The 11,738-nt window shown below is 49.4% G+C and overlaps 2 protein-coding genes, 1 long non-coding RNA gene and 1 other non-coding gene across 12 annotated transcripts in view; 3 read left to right on the forward strand and 1 right to left on the reverse strand.

The window, feature by feature from the left end:
- Positions 1-11,738, reverse strand: part of AGGF1 (angiogenic factor with G-patch and FHA domains 1) — a 117,760-nt gene that overhangs the window by 58,563 nt on the left and 47,459 nt on the right. The gene's annotated exons all lie outside the window — the stretch shown is intronic.
- On the forward strand, positions 321-8,716 carry LOC102154163. 2 transcript variants are annotated; one of them, XR_005356858.1, is made up of 4 exons: positions 321-582; positions 4,709-4,762; positions 7,985-8,130; positions 8,566-8,716. It is a non-coding gene; the product is annotated as an uncharacterized LOC102154163 (long non-coding RNA). The 2 variants fall into 2 exon arrangements; XR_005356857.1 differs by lacking the exon at positions 4,709-4,762.
- On the forward strand, positions 5,891-6,028 carry LOC119871368. Its single transcript, XR_005357474.1, has one exon. It is a non-coding gene; the product is annotated as a small nucleolar RNA SNORA47 (small nucleolar RNA).
- ZBED3 (zinc finger BED-type containing 3) lies at positions 8,815-9,387 on the forward strand (the record flags this gene model as incomplete). Its single annotated transcript, XM_038533678.1, has 1 exon — positions 8,815-9,387. A coding segment is annotated over exon 1 (573 nt), but the record flags the coding sequence as incomplete, so codon positions are not given.

Genomic DNA, 11,738 nt, shown 5'->3' on the forward strand with positions numbered 1-11,738 from the left:
GTGGTTTGTAACATCGGAATCAGGGATTCCCCGTCCTCCTTTTAGGAGGATGTCGCAATCTGCGCCCACGGTCCTGTGCCTCGCAAGGCTCTTTCGGAGAGCACACTCTCTGGCCCCGCGGGCCGCAAGCGTCGCCCCGCGGTTTGCTTTGGCCGCTGGCACGTGGGCAGCGCGGGGTGTGCGGGGCGGGGGGCGTCGAGCGCGCGCCGCGGAGCGCCAGGGCCCTAACGCGGCCCCGACCGGCGAGTCGCTCGCCCGCGCGGGGGCAGCGCGGAGCCAGCCCGCGGGGTGTGTGCAGCCCGGGGCTCCCTCCCTCCCTCCCGGCTGGCGGTGGGCGGCCGCGCCCTCCCGGAACAGCCTCCTTCGGCCCCGCACGGTCGCGCGCGGAGCCTGCAGCCCGGGACTCGCGGCCTCGGCCGGTTCCTGCCGCAGTTAAACTAAAAACACGCATTTTTAAAAGGCGCTAAAGCGCTGCGCCAGTGCCGGCCCCCGGCAAGCGCAGTCCGCCCGCGCGGCCCTCCCCGGCTCTCCGCGGACGCGGGAACTTAAGGGAGGCGCGCGCCCGGGGCTCCGCTCGGGACGGTAGGTCCGCTAGGCCCCCGCGGGGACCGGCGACCCCCCGCCCCGCCCCCCGGCCCGCCCCCCGGCCCGCCTCCCGGCCGCCGCCACGCTCCGGGGGCGCCGCGGTGAGTGCGCGCTCGCGGGAGGCCGGGCGGGCCGGGGCGGGTCAGGCCGCGCACACCGGCCTGGGCCATGGGGGATGGGGGATGGGGGGATGGGGTGGGGGGATGGGGACCAGCCCCAGGGGGTGGGGAGCGGAAGGAGGGGTAGAGACCGGCCCCGGGCGGCGGGGGGATGGGGGATGGGGGGATGGGGACCGGCCCCGGGCGGCGGGGAGCGGAAGGAGGGGGTAGGGACCGGCCCCGGGCGGGGTGCGGGGGGATGGGGACAGGGCGGCGGGGAGCGGAGGGGGGGTGGGGACCGGTACGGGCGGGGGGCGGGGGTCGGGGGGCGCCGCGGTGCCGGGGCGGCCGCAGCCCTTGGGCCGCCGAGCTCGGGGTCGGCAGCGGCGGCCGCAGGTGGCCCCGGCTGGGCGGGAGGGCGCCGTGCAGCGGCTTTCAGCGCCTCGCTCCTGCTCCTTCTCCGGGTCTCCTTTCCAAAAAGTTACTGGGCATATCGGAAATCATCGGCTCTCCTGGTAAAATGGCCTTTTTGCAGTCAGACTTTTAACGGGGCAAACGGCTGGGTGCCCTGCAGTGCGGTCTTTCTCCGAAACTTTCTGAACGTTTTTGGTTTTGGAGGAGAAGCCAAAAGGGAGCCGAACCTCCGACAAGAATCCCCGCCCCCATCTCCATGGCGCTCAAACAAAAGAATTTTCCGATCCTCTTGGAGCAGAGGAGCCCTTTGCTCTAACTACTCCCCGTAGCCAAACGTGCCAAGTTTACCGAGCAAAATTATTTTTCCTTTCTTGAAAGAAAACGTTAAAAAAAAAAAAAAAGAAAACGTAACTACCGTCCAAACTTATAATGAAATGGTGTTTAACAAAAGCTATTTAAAAAAAAAAACCCAAAAGCTATTGTACAAAAAGCTTAATAAACGGACATAATTAGGGAAGTTATTTTATGCATTTTGCACTAGTGTATTATTCGTACACCCTTTTTGGACAAAACTGAATTGAGGCAAAGGAGAATAAATATGCAACAATGTGTCAAGTGGCTAAGAGGCAAAACAAGATAATTCTCAATTAAAAATTCCTTGTATTACAAAGGACTTGAAAGTAGGGCAGCTTTAAATTCCTCTAATTCATACTAAAGTGTGCATTTTGCAAGACAAAATGGATCAACACCCTTCTTTTTTGGGAATATATGTATTAAAGTAAAGTAGGCCTAAAATAAAGGTCCACTATTCATTTTTAGAAATGCATTAAGAGAATACATCTGACCTTATAGCTAATGGTAGAGTTTGGCCTAAGACATTCAGAAAACCTCTCTGACTCACCATACAATTAGCTGTGGGTCCTACACATTTTCTACAATCCATGTGTAACCTTTATCTAAATATTTTCACACTTCCCCCTTTATTGCCTGAGCTAAGTATCCACACTTCACAGTTTGGAGGCATTTTTACTTGCTTTTTAACTTTACCTAAGTTTTCAGCCTGGTGAATTAGTCTGGAATCAGACTAATTTTTCTTTTTAAAAAGATTATTTATTTGAGAGAGAGCGTGCATGTACAAGCAGGGGGAGCTGCATGCAGGGGGAGAGGGAGAAGCAGGCTCCCTGTTGAGCAGGAACGAGAGGTGGGACTGGGATCCCAGGACTCTGGGATCATGACCTGAGCTAAAGGCAGATGCTCAACTGACTGAGCCACTCAGGTGCCCCCAGACTAATTTTCTTAATCACCCAGATCTGTTTATAAATAGATTAATCCATGGTTAGTAAGCTAATATTTCAACAGAGATGGATAAGTAAAAGGTGAATGAATTGTGGTTTCCTTGATATTTCAATTGTCAAAGCTAATTATTTGTTTTAATTATTATGTTCTGCTTTAAGTTACTGGTGGATGAAGCAAATGAAAATGATGTTAGTGATTCCACACAAGTCTGTGGGATTTCGCATTAGTCTGAATTCCTTACCCAAGATCCAGGGTCCGCTTACATATATTTATTTGTAATCTGCCAGATTAATCCCTCCGAGGTGACCCAACCTGGCTGTGGAAGGACAAACAGAGCTGTCCCTCACTTGCTGTTCTCTTTTGAGATCATTGCCTGGTTTTTTGGCCTTTCGCCTGCCTAATACTGTGTATGTGTTCAAACAGAAGTATAAAATAATAAAATTCACTTCTATGGGTATTTCATGAGATGATTCTTAATGGGACAGTCATGTATTTTATGTATATACACCCATATTTACACAGATTATTCATCCTGGTTTTGATCTCCCTGATTCTCAATGTTGGTATTCGGGGAGAGGATACTGAGGAATCTGGGTTTTAATCTGACAATCTGATCTTTACCATATGTATCAGAATTATTGCCAGCAGTGTATCTCCAACCAGTCGGTGAGCTTCTGGAAGGATGGAATATGCGGTTCTCCCACTGGCATACTGGGCAGCAAGCCCCTGCCTGACCCTGAGCAGGTGCACAATGAGCAATCTGAATGAGAGTGGATACAGGGAATAGGTTGTAAGCAAAATAATCACATTCATTGGCACCTTTCTGGTAATTTAAAAACTGCTTAAGAAAAAAATTAAGGGAGCTCTTAACTTTTCATTTTCTTCATGTTAGCTAACCATAGAGGTAATAGGTGTGCATTTTCGTTGGTTACTAGGTAAGGACGAAATGTGTATCACAGGGCTCCAGATAATCAGACCTCCCCACCATTTTCTACCCAAGAGAGAGGAGCAACCTATTTTATATAAAGGTCAATTTACAAAGTGAAAATAAATTTGGTTGGGGAGGGAAGATAGATCTGTGATTATTTTTTGCTTTCTATTTTTTTTTTAAGATTTAATTTATTCATGAGACACACACACACACAGAGAGAGAGAGAGAGAGAGAGAAGGCAGAGACAGGCAGAGACACAGGCAGAGGGGGAAGCAGGTTCCGTGCAGGGAGCCTGATGAGGGACTCGATCCCTGGTCTCCAAGATCAGGCCCTGGGCCAAAGGCAGGCATTAACTGCTGAGCTACCCAGGGATCCCCTTTTGCTTTCTATTTTCATAAACCCTCAAGAATTCTTCCAGCTTTACCTACTCTATTGAATACCAGTGTCAAAGAGAGAAATAACATTGCCTTTGGCCACTAAGATCTTAATGGGTATGTTTGAGCAGTAAATACTGGTAGCTTCTTTTTGTTCATGCCCTGATGTTATATAGCACTGGAGAGTCCAACAGTGAGATCATTTGCATTATTTGATTTCAGCCACAGGTGTAGAGGTAGAAAATTTTAACATTTTCCTTGACAGATGGAGAGATTGGGACTTGGTGAGCTGGGTCTGAAAAAAGTAGCGTCAAATTCATTGCATTGAATGCAACATCCCTTGAGTGCCGCCTGCGCTGAGCAACCTCCCACACTGGGTTCCCTCCAGGGCCAGATGGCAGCACACTATGCCCCAAGGGACTGTCCCTTATGGTCCCCATAGTTAAGACTGCCTAGCCAACCTGAGCTCACTCACCTGAGGATTGTTTTATAAAATTACTTTGTATTTACATTGTCAGGAGCTACTCTGAATACATGTACACAGGTTGTGTCTTTCCACGTCAGCCTTATCTAATCATAAAGCAACGTTAACATAATTGTAAAAGGCTCAGAATTCCAAATTCAATGACATTTCACTGTGCATTTAACTTGGCTTCACACACGACACACAAAGTACAATATAAAAGTCGCAAAACAAACAAGATACAATAGGGTAAGTTAATGAACCAAATGCACTATCAGTCCATGAGCACACCAGTGAGATAGGTCTCGACCAGTGCAGGTCCGCTCAGCTCTTCCTGGTTCGCCCGTCGAGGATCTCTAGTACGTTCGGAGATCAGTCAGGCAGAACCTGCCCTTGGCGGCTACCTTTCTGATGTAGGCGGACACGAAGGGTCGGCATCTGGAAAATATGAGTTTGCTGCAAAAATCTTCCCTTTTTAAAGGAGTTTGATCCATCTAGCTCGTCCAGACTTCTGATTCTACTGATTACCATTTCTTGGTTCCTCCAGGCTCTCTTGGTTCTGCTGGTTCTGACTTCTGGTGGCGCCAGGCTGTTGGCCGTGGTGAGACTCACTCTCAGCTCGTCACCCTTGTCTGGCTCTCCTGATTCATTACACCACCGCCTGACCTGAACCACTGCATCTCCTTCCCCACATACGTGCACACCTGCCGTATACAGAGCTTATCTAAATGTAGCCGCAAATGTGCATGCTCTCTTAATACCTTTCTTCTCTCCTTTTTGTTTACCTCTCCTCGTTCTCCTTTCACACCAGTCGCCACTCCTTCAACCGACAGTGTATCTTCCTCCTTATTTTTCTTCATATATATCCTACATATATTTGTATATTATTTAATAATAATGACATCACATTATACATAGGTTTCTGCATGTGGCTTTTCTCCTTGAAGAGTTCCTCCAGGAATCCCTCTAGGACTTCTAGCAGAGCTCCAATCCATCCTTTTTAATGGCTGCACAATATTCCCGGGCATGAACACGCATTATTTACTCAACCGTTTTCCAGCTGACGGGCATTTCCATGTATCCAGTTTTTTGCCATCCCAGTTAATCCTGTAATAAACATCTTAATACATATTACTTTATGTATGAGTACTTTTAGTCCTACAGAATGGATTCCCAGGAATGGGATTTCCCGTTATATCTATTTTTAACTAGCAGAAATTGCCAGATTGCTTTCCTAAAATAGCCTTCACATCTCCACTAGTAATGCATGAACGTCTCCCTTTCTTTGCCTCCCTTCTAGCTTTGGCTGACAGACCTCTTCGTTTTTGTTAGTGTAATGGATCTAAAATGAGACCTTACTATTACTTTAATAGTACTTCCCCCAAATAAGTGATGTGAATCTTTTCACAAATTTCTTGTCCATCTGATGACTTTGTTCTTAGGTCACCTGCCTACTCATATTTCTGGCCCATTTTTCTGTTGAGTTGTTTGTCTTTTTCTTGTCAGTCTGTGAGAGCTCTTCGTGTATCAGGGCTGTGGCTGAAGGTACGAGACTTTTCTCCCAAGCCAACGTGGCGGGCTAGGAGACTGTCGGGATGGCTGAAACACGCCCAGGGGTTGTTGAGCAGAGCTAGATAGGCTGTTCTGACCTGTGGCCACAGACTGCTGGTCACCAGTCAGATACTCAGTCTGAACAGAAGATTGTACTGAGCCAGAATGTAGCTGTGTGCGGAGGACTGAGAAGGTGAGGCAGCCCAGTGCTGTGCTGTCTTCCACCGGTTAAGACCTCCGAGAGTGAAGGCCTGCCAAGGCGGAGGATGTCCCTCTGCCACCCTTGGAGGGGCAGTGCTGTGCTGGCCAACATTTACGGTGCCGCTGCGTGTCCCTGGCTCAGATGAGGCAGTCCACTAAGTCTGAAGGATTAAGACATCAAAATCACTGCTTCTCACTCTTGTTTCCACCTTCACTGTTACAATAGATGGCATTCATGTATGTGGCACTCCTCTGGGCATCCCAGATTTTGAAGAAACCCAGAGACATCTTGCAGGGAAGTAAAGCATGACAGTAATTGGTCACCCCTGGCACTTTTAGGGGCACAGCAGGAATGATCACTCTCAGACTCTGGCATGGGTAGGAGAATCTGAAGCTTATATAGTCTTCAACCCCCAGCTCAACAAAGCGTTATGAGAATGCAAAGCAATAGTCTTGATATTACAGAAAACCTTTGAATCTCTTAATTTATAAAAAATACAAGGATTCATAATACTATCTTTTCCACTTTTAAATATAACTAGTAATAAAAAAAGGAACTCTGTGAAGAGAGGATTCTAATGTAGAAAAAATGAAATTCTTAAAACAGAAAAAAATTTAGGTAAACTTTGGTTACCAGAAACAATTTCTAATATTAAAATGTGGTCTGAAAAAAAAAAATAAATAAAATAAAATAAAATAAAATAAAATGTGGTCTGTGTACTAACCATAATGTTACATAACCATGACGTTTGCTAAGCATAAAAAAAAAAAATTATCCTTGAAAATGGTCTGTGACTCTCCTCATCCTGTTACTCCCGCTTTGGGGACCTCAGGGATTTAGTAAATCTCTTAGAGGAAATCTAGCCTTTAATTTCTAAAGACTTTTTATACTAATTGGCCTTCATAAGTAACTATATTCAAATCAATGCCAGTTGTGTCACAAGATATGTAAATAGCGATTTCTTTTGTTAGAAGAGGACTGGTACTTTTTTGATGATTCTGGTAAATTTGTTATTTTTTTAAAAAATATGAGTGATATGTTAAATGTCATGCCCGATCCTAACCAGAACAGCTTGGTAGGGGGAAAAATGAGATTTAGAAAACTTTAATGTAACTGTAACAAGACTCTTAGCAATTGAAATAAAAGCTTACACTAAATACTACTATTACTATCACAACTTATTTTTTCTGTTCCCAACTGTGTCTTCCATCATTCCCTGTTATGTTTAACAAAAAAAGATTCTGGAACTTTATTACCTCCACTGCTGCTGCTTCAAAACCTGACAGTACGAGTGGACACTGGCTATCTCACTATGCAGCATAGCCTTGATCTGCCCCCTGAAATAACTTCTCAGAAGAGCTCCAAGCCTACCGTATGTTTTCTTATTATTTTTAAACTTTCAAAACAAGTTTGTTTTAGAATCACACATTTGGTCCTTTGGGAAGTTACTTCCTGAAGAATAAACTTCACTTTTTTTTATCTCCCCTTGTTTGACAGCTTATTGCTGTGACAAACTGTTTTAATAGGAAAGACACTGCAATGATTAGTCACTGGGTTGTGTTCGGATCCTTTCAACCACAGATATTTGTTGGACAGAGCAAGAAGCTATCGCTTTTCTTTATTTTCCTTCTTAATTAAATTCATTGATGAAGCTTTTCATCTTTTAAATATATAGAGGGGACCAGTGTGTTGGGATGAGCAGTATAGAAAACTTATTTTATTTGCTTTATAACTGGAGCATCTATGACAGGGCCAGAAAAAAAAAGAAAAAAAGAACACTAGAATAATATGGTGGGGCAGCCCGGGTGGCTCAGCAGTTTAACGCCGCCTTCAGCCCAGGGTTTGATCCTGGGGACCCGGGATTGAGTCCCACATCAGGCTCCTGGCGTTGGAGCCTGCTTCTCCCTCTGCCTGTCTCTCTCTCTCTCTCTCTCTCTCTGTGTCTCTCATGAATAAATAAAATCTTTAAAAAAAAAAAATATGGCACTAGCCTGTATTTCTAGTGTGTGTTTAGGGGGCTGTTTACTGAATTTCTTTTACTCACTGCCTGTCCTCTGCATTTACTTCTAGCACTGCTGATGGTTCTTTAGAACTCAGGATTCATGCTGCTGTGTTTCCACCTGAGAAACAGTTGATTTCGACATCGGCTGGAAACCCTGAAGCAGTGACAGGGACCCTCAAGGCCCACAGGACATGGCCTGCCATCTAATTTAACGGTAAAAATTTGGAACATTGCTTTGTATATTTCTTTTCCTAAATATGTATATTTTTAAAACGTTTCTTAGTACTGCCATTTTCCTCATAAGGACATTCTTTTTAAATTCACAAAAGAGGGTGCCTGGGGGGCTCAGTGGTTGAGCGTCTGCCTTTGGCCCAGGGCCTGACCCCAGGTCCCAGGATGAGTCCCACATGGGGCTCCCCACAGGGAACCTGCTTCTCCCTCTGCCTGGGTCTCTGCCTCTCTCTGTGGGTCTCATGAATAAATAAATAAAATCCTTAAAATAAATAAATTCACAAAACAAAACTTGAATTTTGAAAAAAGTTCCCTCGTGGAAAGGTTTTTGAAAGGCTGTTCACCACTGGGACCTACACCCTGAGGTTTGAGAAGCGAATTCTTTATTGCCAAGGCTTTCTTTTCGGTTTCTTGCTAGTTTGTTGTGCAGCACGGGGAGCAGGACAGCGAAGGGAGCTTTGCTCTTCTGAGAAGAGGACCGTCCTGAAGGCGAGCGGAGGCGGCCGGTCCAGGCGCCGCACCTGCCCACCACTTGGTACCGGAGCGCCCCTGGCTGCGGGGCGGGGCGGGGCGGGGCGGAGCCGGGGCGGCCGTTGGCGCCCGGCCCGCAGCGCCCGCAGCCCCGGGCCGGCCTCCCCCCTTTCTCCTTCGGGACGCAGGCGCGGCGATGCGGACTGACGAGCTGCCGGCGGCGCCCATGGACACCCCGGGTCCCGGCCGCCGGGGGGCGCCGTCCTGCGAGGCCTGGGGCTACTTCCACCTGGCCGCGGCGCGCCCGGGCCGCGCGGCCGGCCAGTGGGCCACGTGCCGGCTGTGCGGGGAGCAGGTGAGCCCGGGCTTCCACGCGGGCGCCGCGGCGCTGTGGCGGCACCTCGAGGGCGCGCACCGGCGGGAGCTGCAGAAGAGCGCCGCGCGCCCCCCGCCGCCGCCCGCCGGGCCCCCCGCGCCCCCCGCGGCCGCCGAGGGCGACTGGGCGCGCCTGCTGGAGCAGATGGGCGCGCTGGCCGAGCGCTGCCGCGTGCGGGAGCGGGAGCTGGCGCGGCGCGAGGCGGCCGTGGGGCGGGCCCAGCGCGCCCTGGAGCGGAGGCGCCGCGCGCTGCAGCAGGAGGAGCGCGCCGCGGCCCAGGAGCGCCGGCAGCTGCGGGCCGACGCCGAGGCGCTGCGGGCGCGGCTGCGGGACCTGGGCCGCCGCGAAGCCGCGCTGGCCGCCGCCCCCGGCCCGCCCCCGCCCCCGCCCAAGGGAGAGCCCGGGGGGCACGCGGACGGCTCCCCGGGCGCCGGGATCCTGCTGCTGTAGGGCCGCCCCCCACCCCCGGGGCGCCAGCGCCTGCCTTGGCTGCCCCTGCACTGACCGCTCCAGCCGCTCGCTGGCCTACGTCACCCGGAGCCTTGTACCTGGTGGTGATGTCGGGAAGGCAGAAGCCTCCTTCCGGACCAAAGACAAACCACAGTCCTCGCCAGCCAGGCCAGCCAGGGTGCACGGTGCATGGAAAGGACGGTACAGCGTTCACCCAAGAAGGGCTCTACTCATTTCCTACTGAGTAAATCTCCGGTGAGTTGGCTTGCCCAGCACGAAGCTCTGAAAAGGCGGCCCTTTCGCCTCCACGGCTGCTCTTGGCCCTCCCCAGCGCCTCCCCTGTCGCCCCCGCCCCCCAGCCTGCAGACCACACCTCGTGCACCCTGAGTCCCCCCAGCTGTTTCCTTTGCATTTCAAACCCAGAGGCAGCTGTGGGGAGTTGCCTGGCTTCCCTGCCTCACTTCCTTTTAGAAAAATATGACCTCATCCCTCACTGTTAGGATGGGAACTTGGGTTCCCCACATCTCCACCCTCCTCACTTCTAGGCCACAGTAGAAGGAAGGCATCCCTCCCATTTGAGGCCACTTCCACCTTTCTCGGTGTTCATCCCTTCCGCTTCCACCTTTACTGGACCTTTGCTCCATTAGGGTTTCTCCTTTCCTCTGACTTCCTCCCTCCCTCTCCCCAGGCTGCTACTCTTTCTCCGCAGCACCAGGTCTCCCCTGGCACTAAAAAGACTCCCCCAGCCTGGCTGCCCTCAAGTGAACAAGGGGAGAGCTCCAGCTCTCCAAGGGGAGCCCCGTTACCCTTGCCCTATCCTTCCTTCCAGACTTCAGTCCTTCCCTCGTGGTCAGCTTCCCATCCTACCCTGGAACCTTAAGAAGCTGAATTGACAATTTATTTTCAGCCTTCATCTTGCTAGTACAATGAACACCCACATATACCCTCCAACTAGACTGAGCAGTTATTAACATTTTGCCTTAGTTGCTTTTTTGGCCCTCTACCCCAAACATGCATGGCACTTCATCCAGAAGTATTTATATCCCTTCAGCCTCTAAAATTCCCCAATTGTCTCAGAAATGTCTTAATCTTTTCTAAAAAACAAAACAAAAGGGTCCAATCACGGTTCATACATTGCTTTTTGATTATGACTTTGTCTCTTTTAGTCTAGAACAGCTCCCTTTTTTTTCCATGACATTTTTGAGTCCCAGCCATCTGCCTTATAGAATGCCCATTATTCTGGGTCTGTCCGATTGTTTCCTTAAGCCAGTTTATGTACTCACTCTTGACTCACCTACTCTGTGCCAGTGACTCCTGACTACCTCCAGTGTTCCTCCCAGTTCTTCAGGTCCAACCTCTACTGTATGTCTCCACCTCTACTTGTATATCCTGTTACTGCTGATGGAAGGGGCAAATCTGTTCTGTTCCACATCCCCCCTCTTACCTAACAAGTCACTGGGCTCTTAAAATATATAGGTACATAATGCCCATGCATTATCTCACTTTATTCTCATAGCTCCCTGAGGAGGTATTAATACTATGCCCACTTACAGCTACAGAAACTGAGATAGAAAGGGGTTAAATAGCCGGTACAAGATCACAGCTGGTAAACAGTAGCACTGGGATCCAAATCCAGTCTCTACCTCCTACCTGCTGTACTGTCTCTCTTGCTAGTCACTGACCTGACACACCAGTTTCCTCCCTAACTCTGATTCCAGGTAATATTGTCAGAGACCTTATTATGCACTAAGCATTCACCATGTGCCAAATGCTTTACAAGAATAACTGCCTACCATGCAGCAACGCCACGACATAATTAATCCTATGCCCATTTTGTAGAGGAAGAGATAATAAGCTCAGGGAGTTAAGTAATGAGGTAGAATGGGATTTGAACTCATGTCACTGAATCCTAGGCCCTGATTTACAGAGTCTGTTTCTACAGAGCATCACACTGTCTTCCTTCTAATGCCACCTGCCAAGCTCAGGCCTCATTTATCATTCATCTGGGGTTCATCTTCCCATCCTTGTCTTCCCCAACTGTCCATTCCTAACACTCATCTAAAGGAATTCTTCTAAGCCAACATTGATTATATCATAATTCCTGCTCAGAGGCCCCCCAAGGTCACCCATCACCTTGTCTTTGACTTTGTAGCCTCTCATCCAAGTGCCCCCACACTGCTACCCGTCTCATCTGTCCCTTCCCCTACATTTACTATATGCCCCATCCCAACTGGACTCCTCATTCTTCCTGACATGCCCTGGTCTTGGCATCTCTATGCATTTGTCTTCCTTCC

This window comes from Canis lupus, chromosome 3, assembly GCF_011100685.1.
Source record: "Canis lupus familiaris isolate Mischka breed German Shepherd chromosome 3, alternate assembly UU_Cfam_GSD_1.0, whole genome shotgun sequence".
NCBI classification, from domain to species: Eukaryota; Metazoa; Chordata; class Mammalia; order Carnivora; family Canidae; genus Canis; species Canis lupus.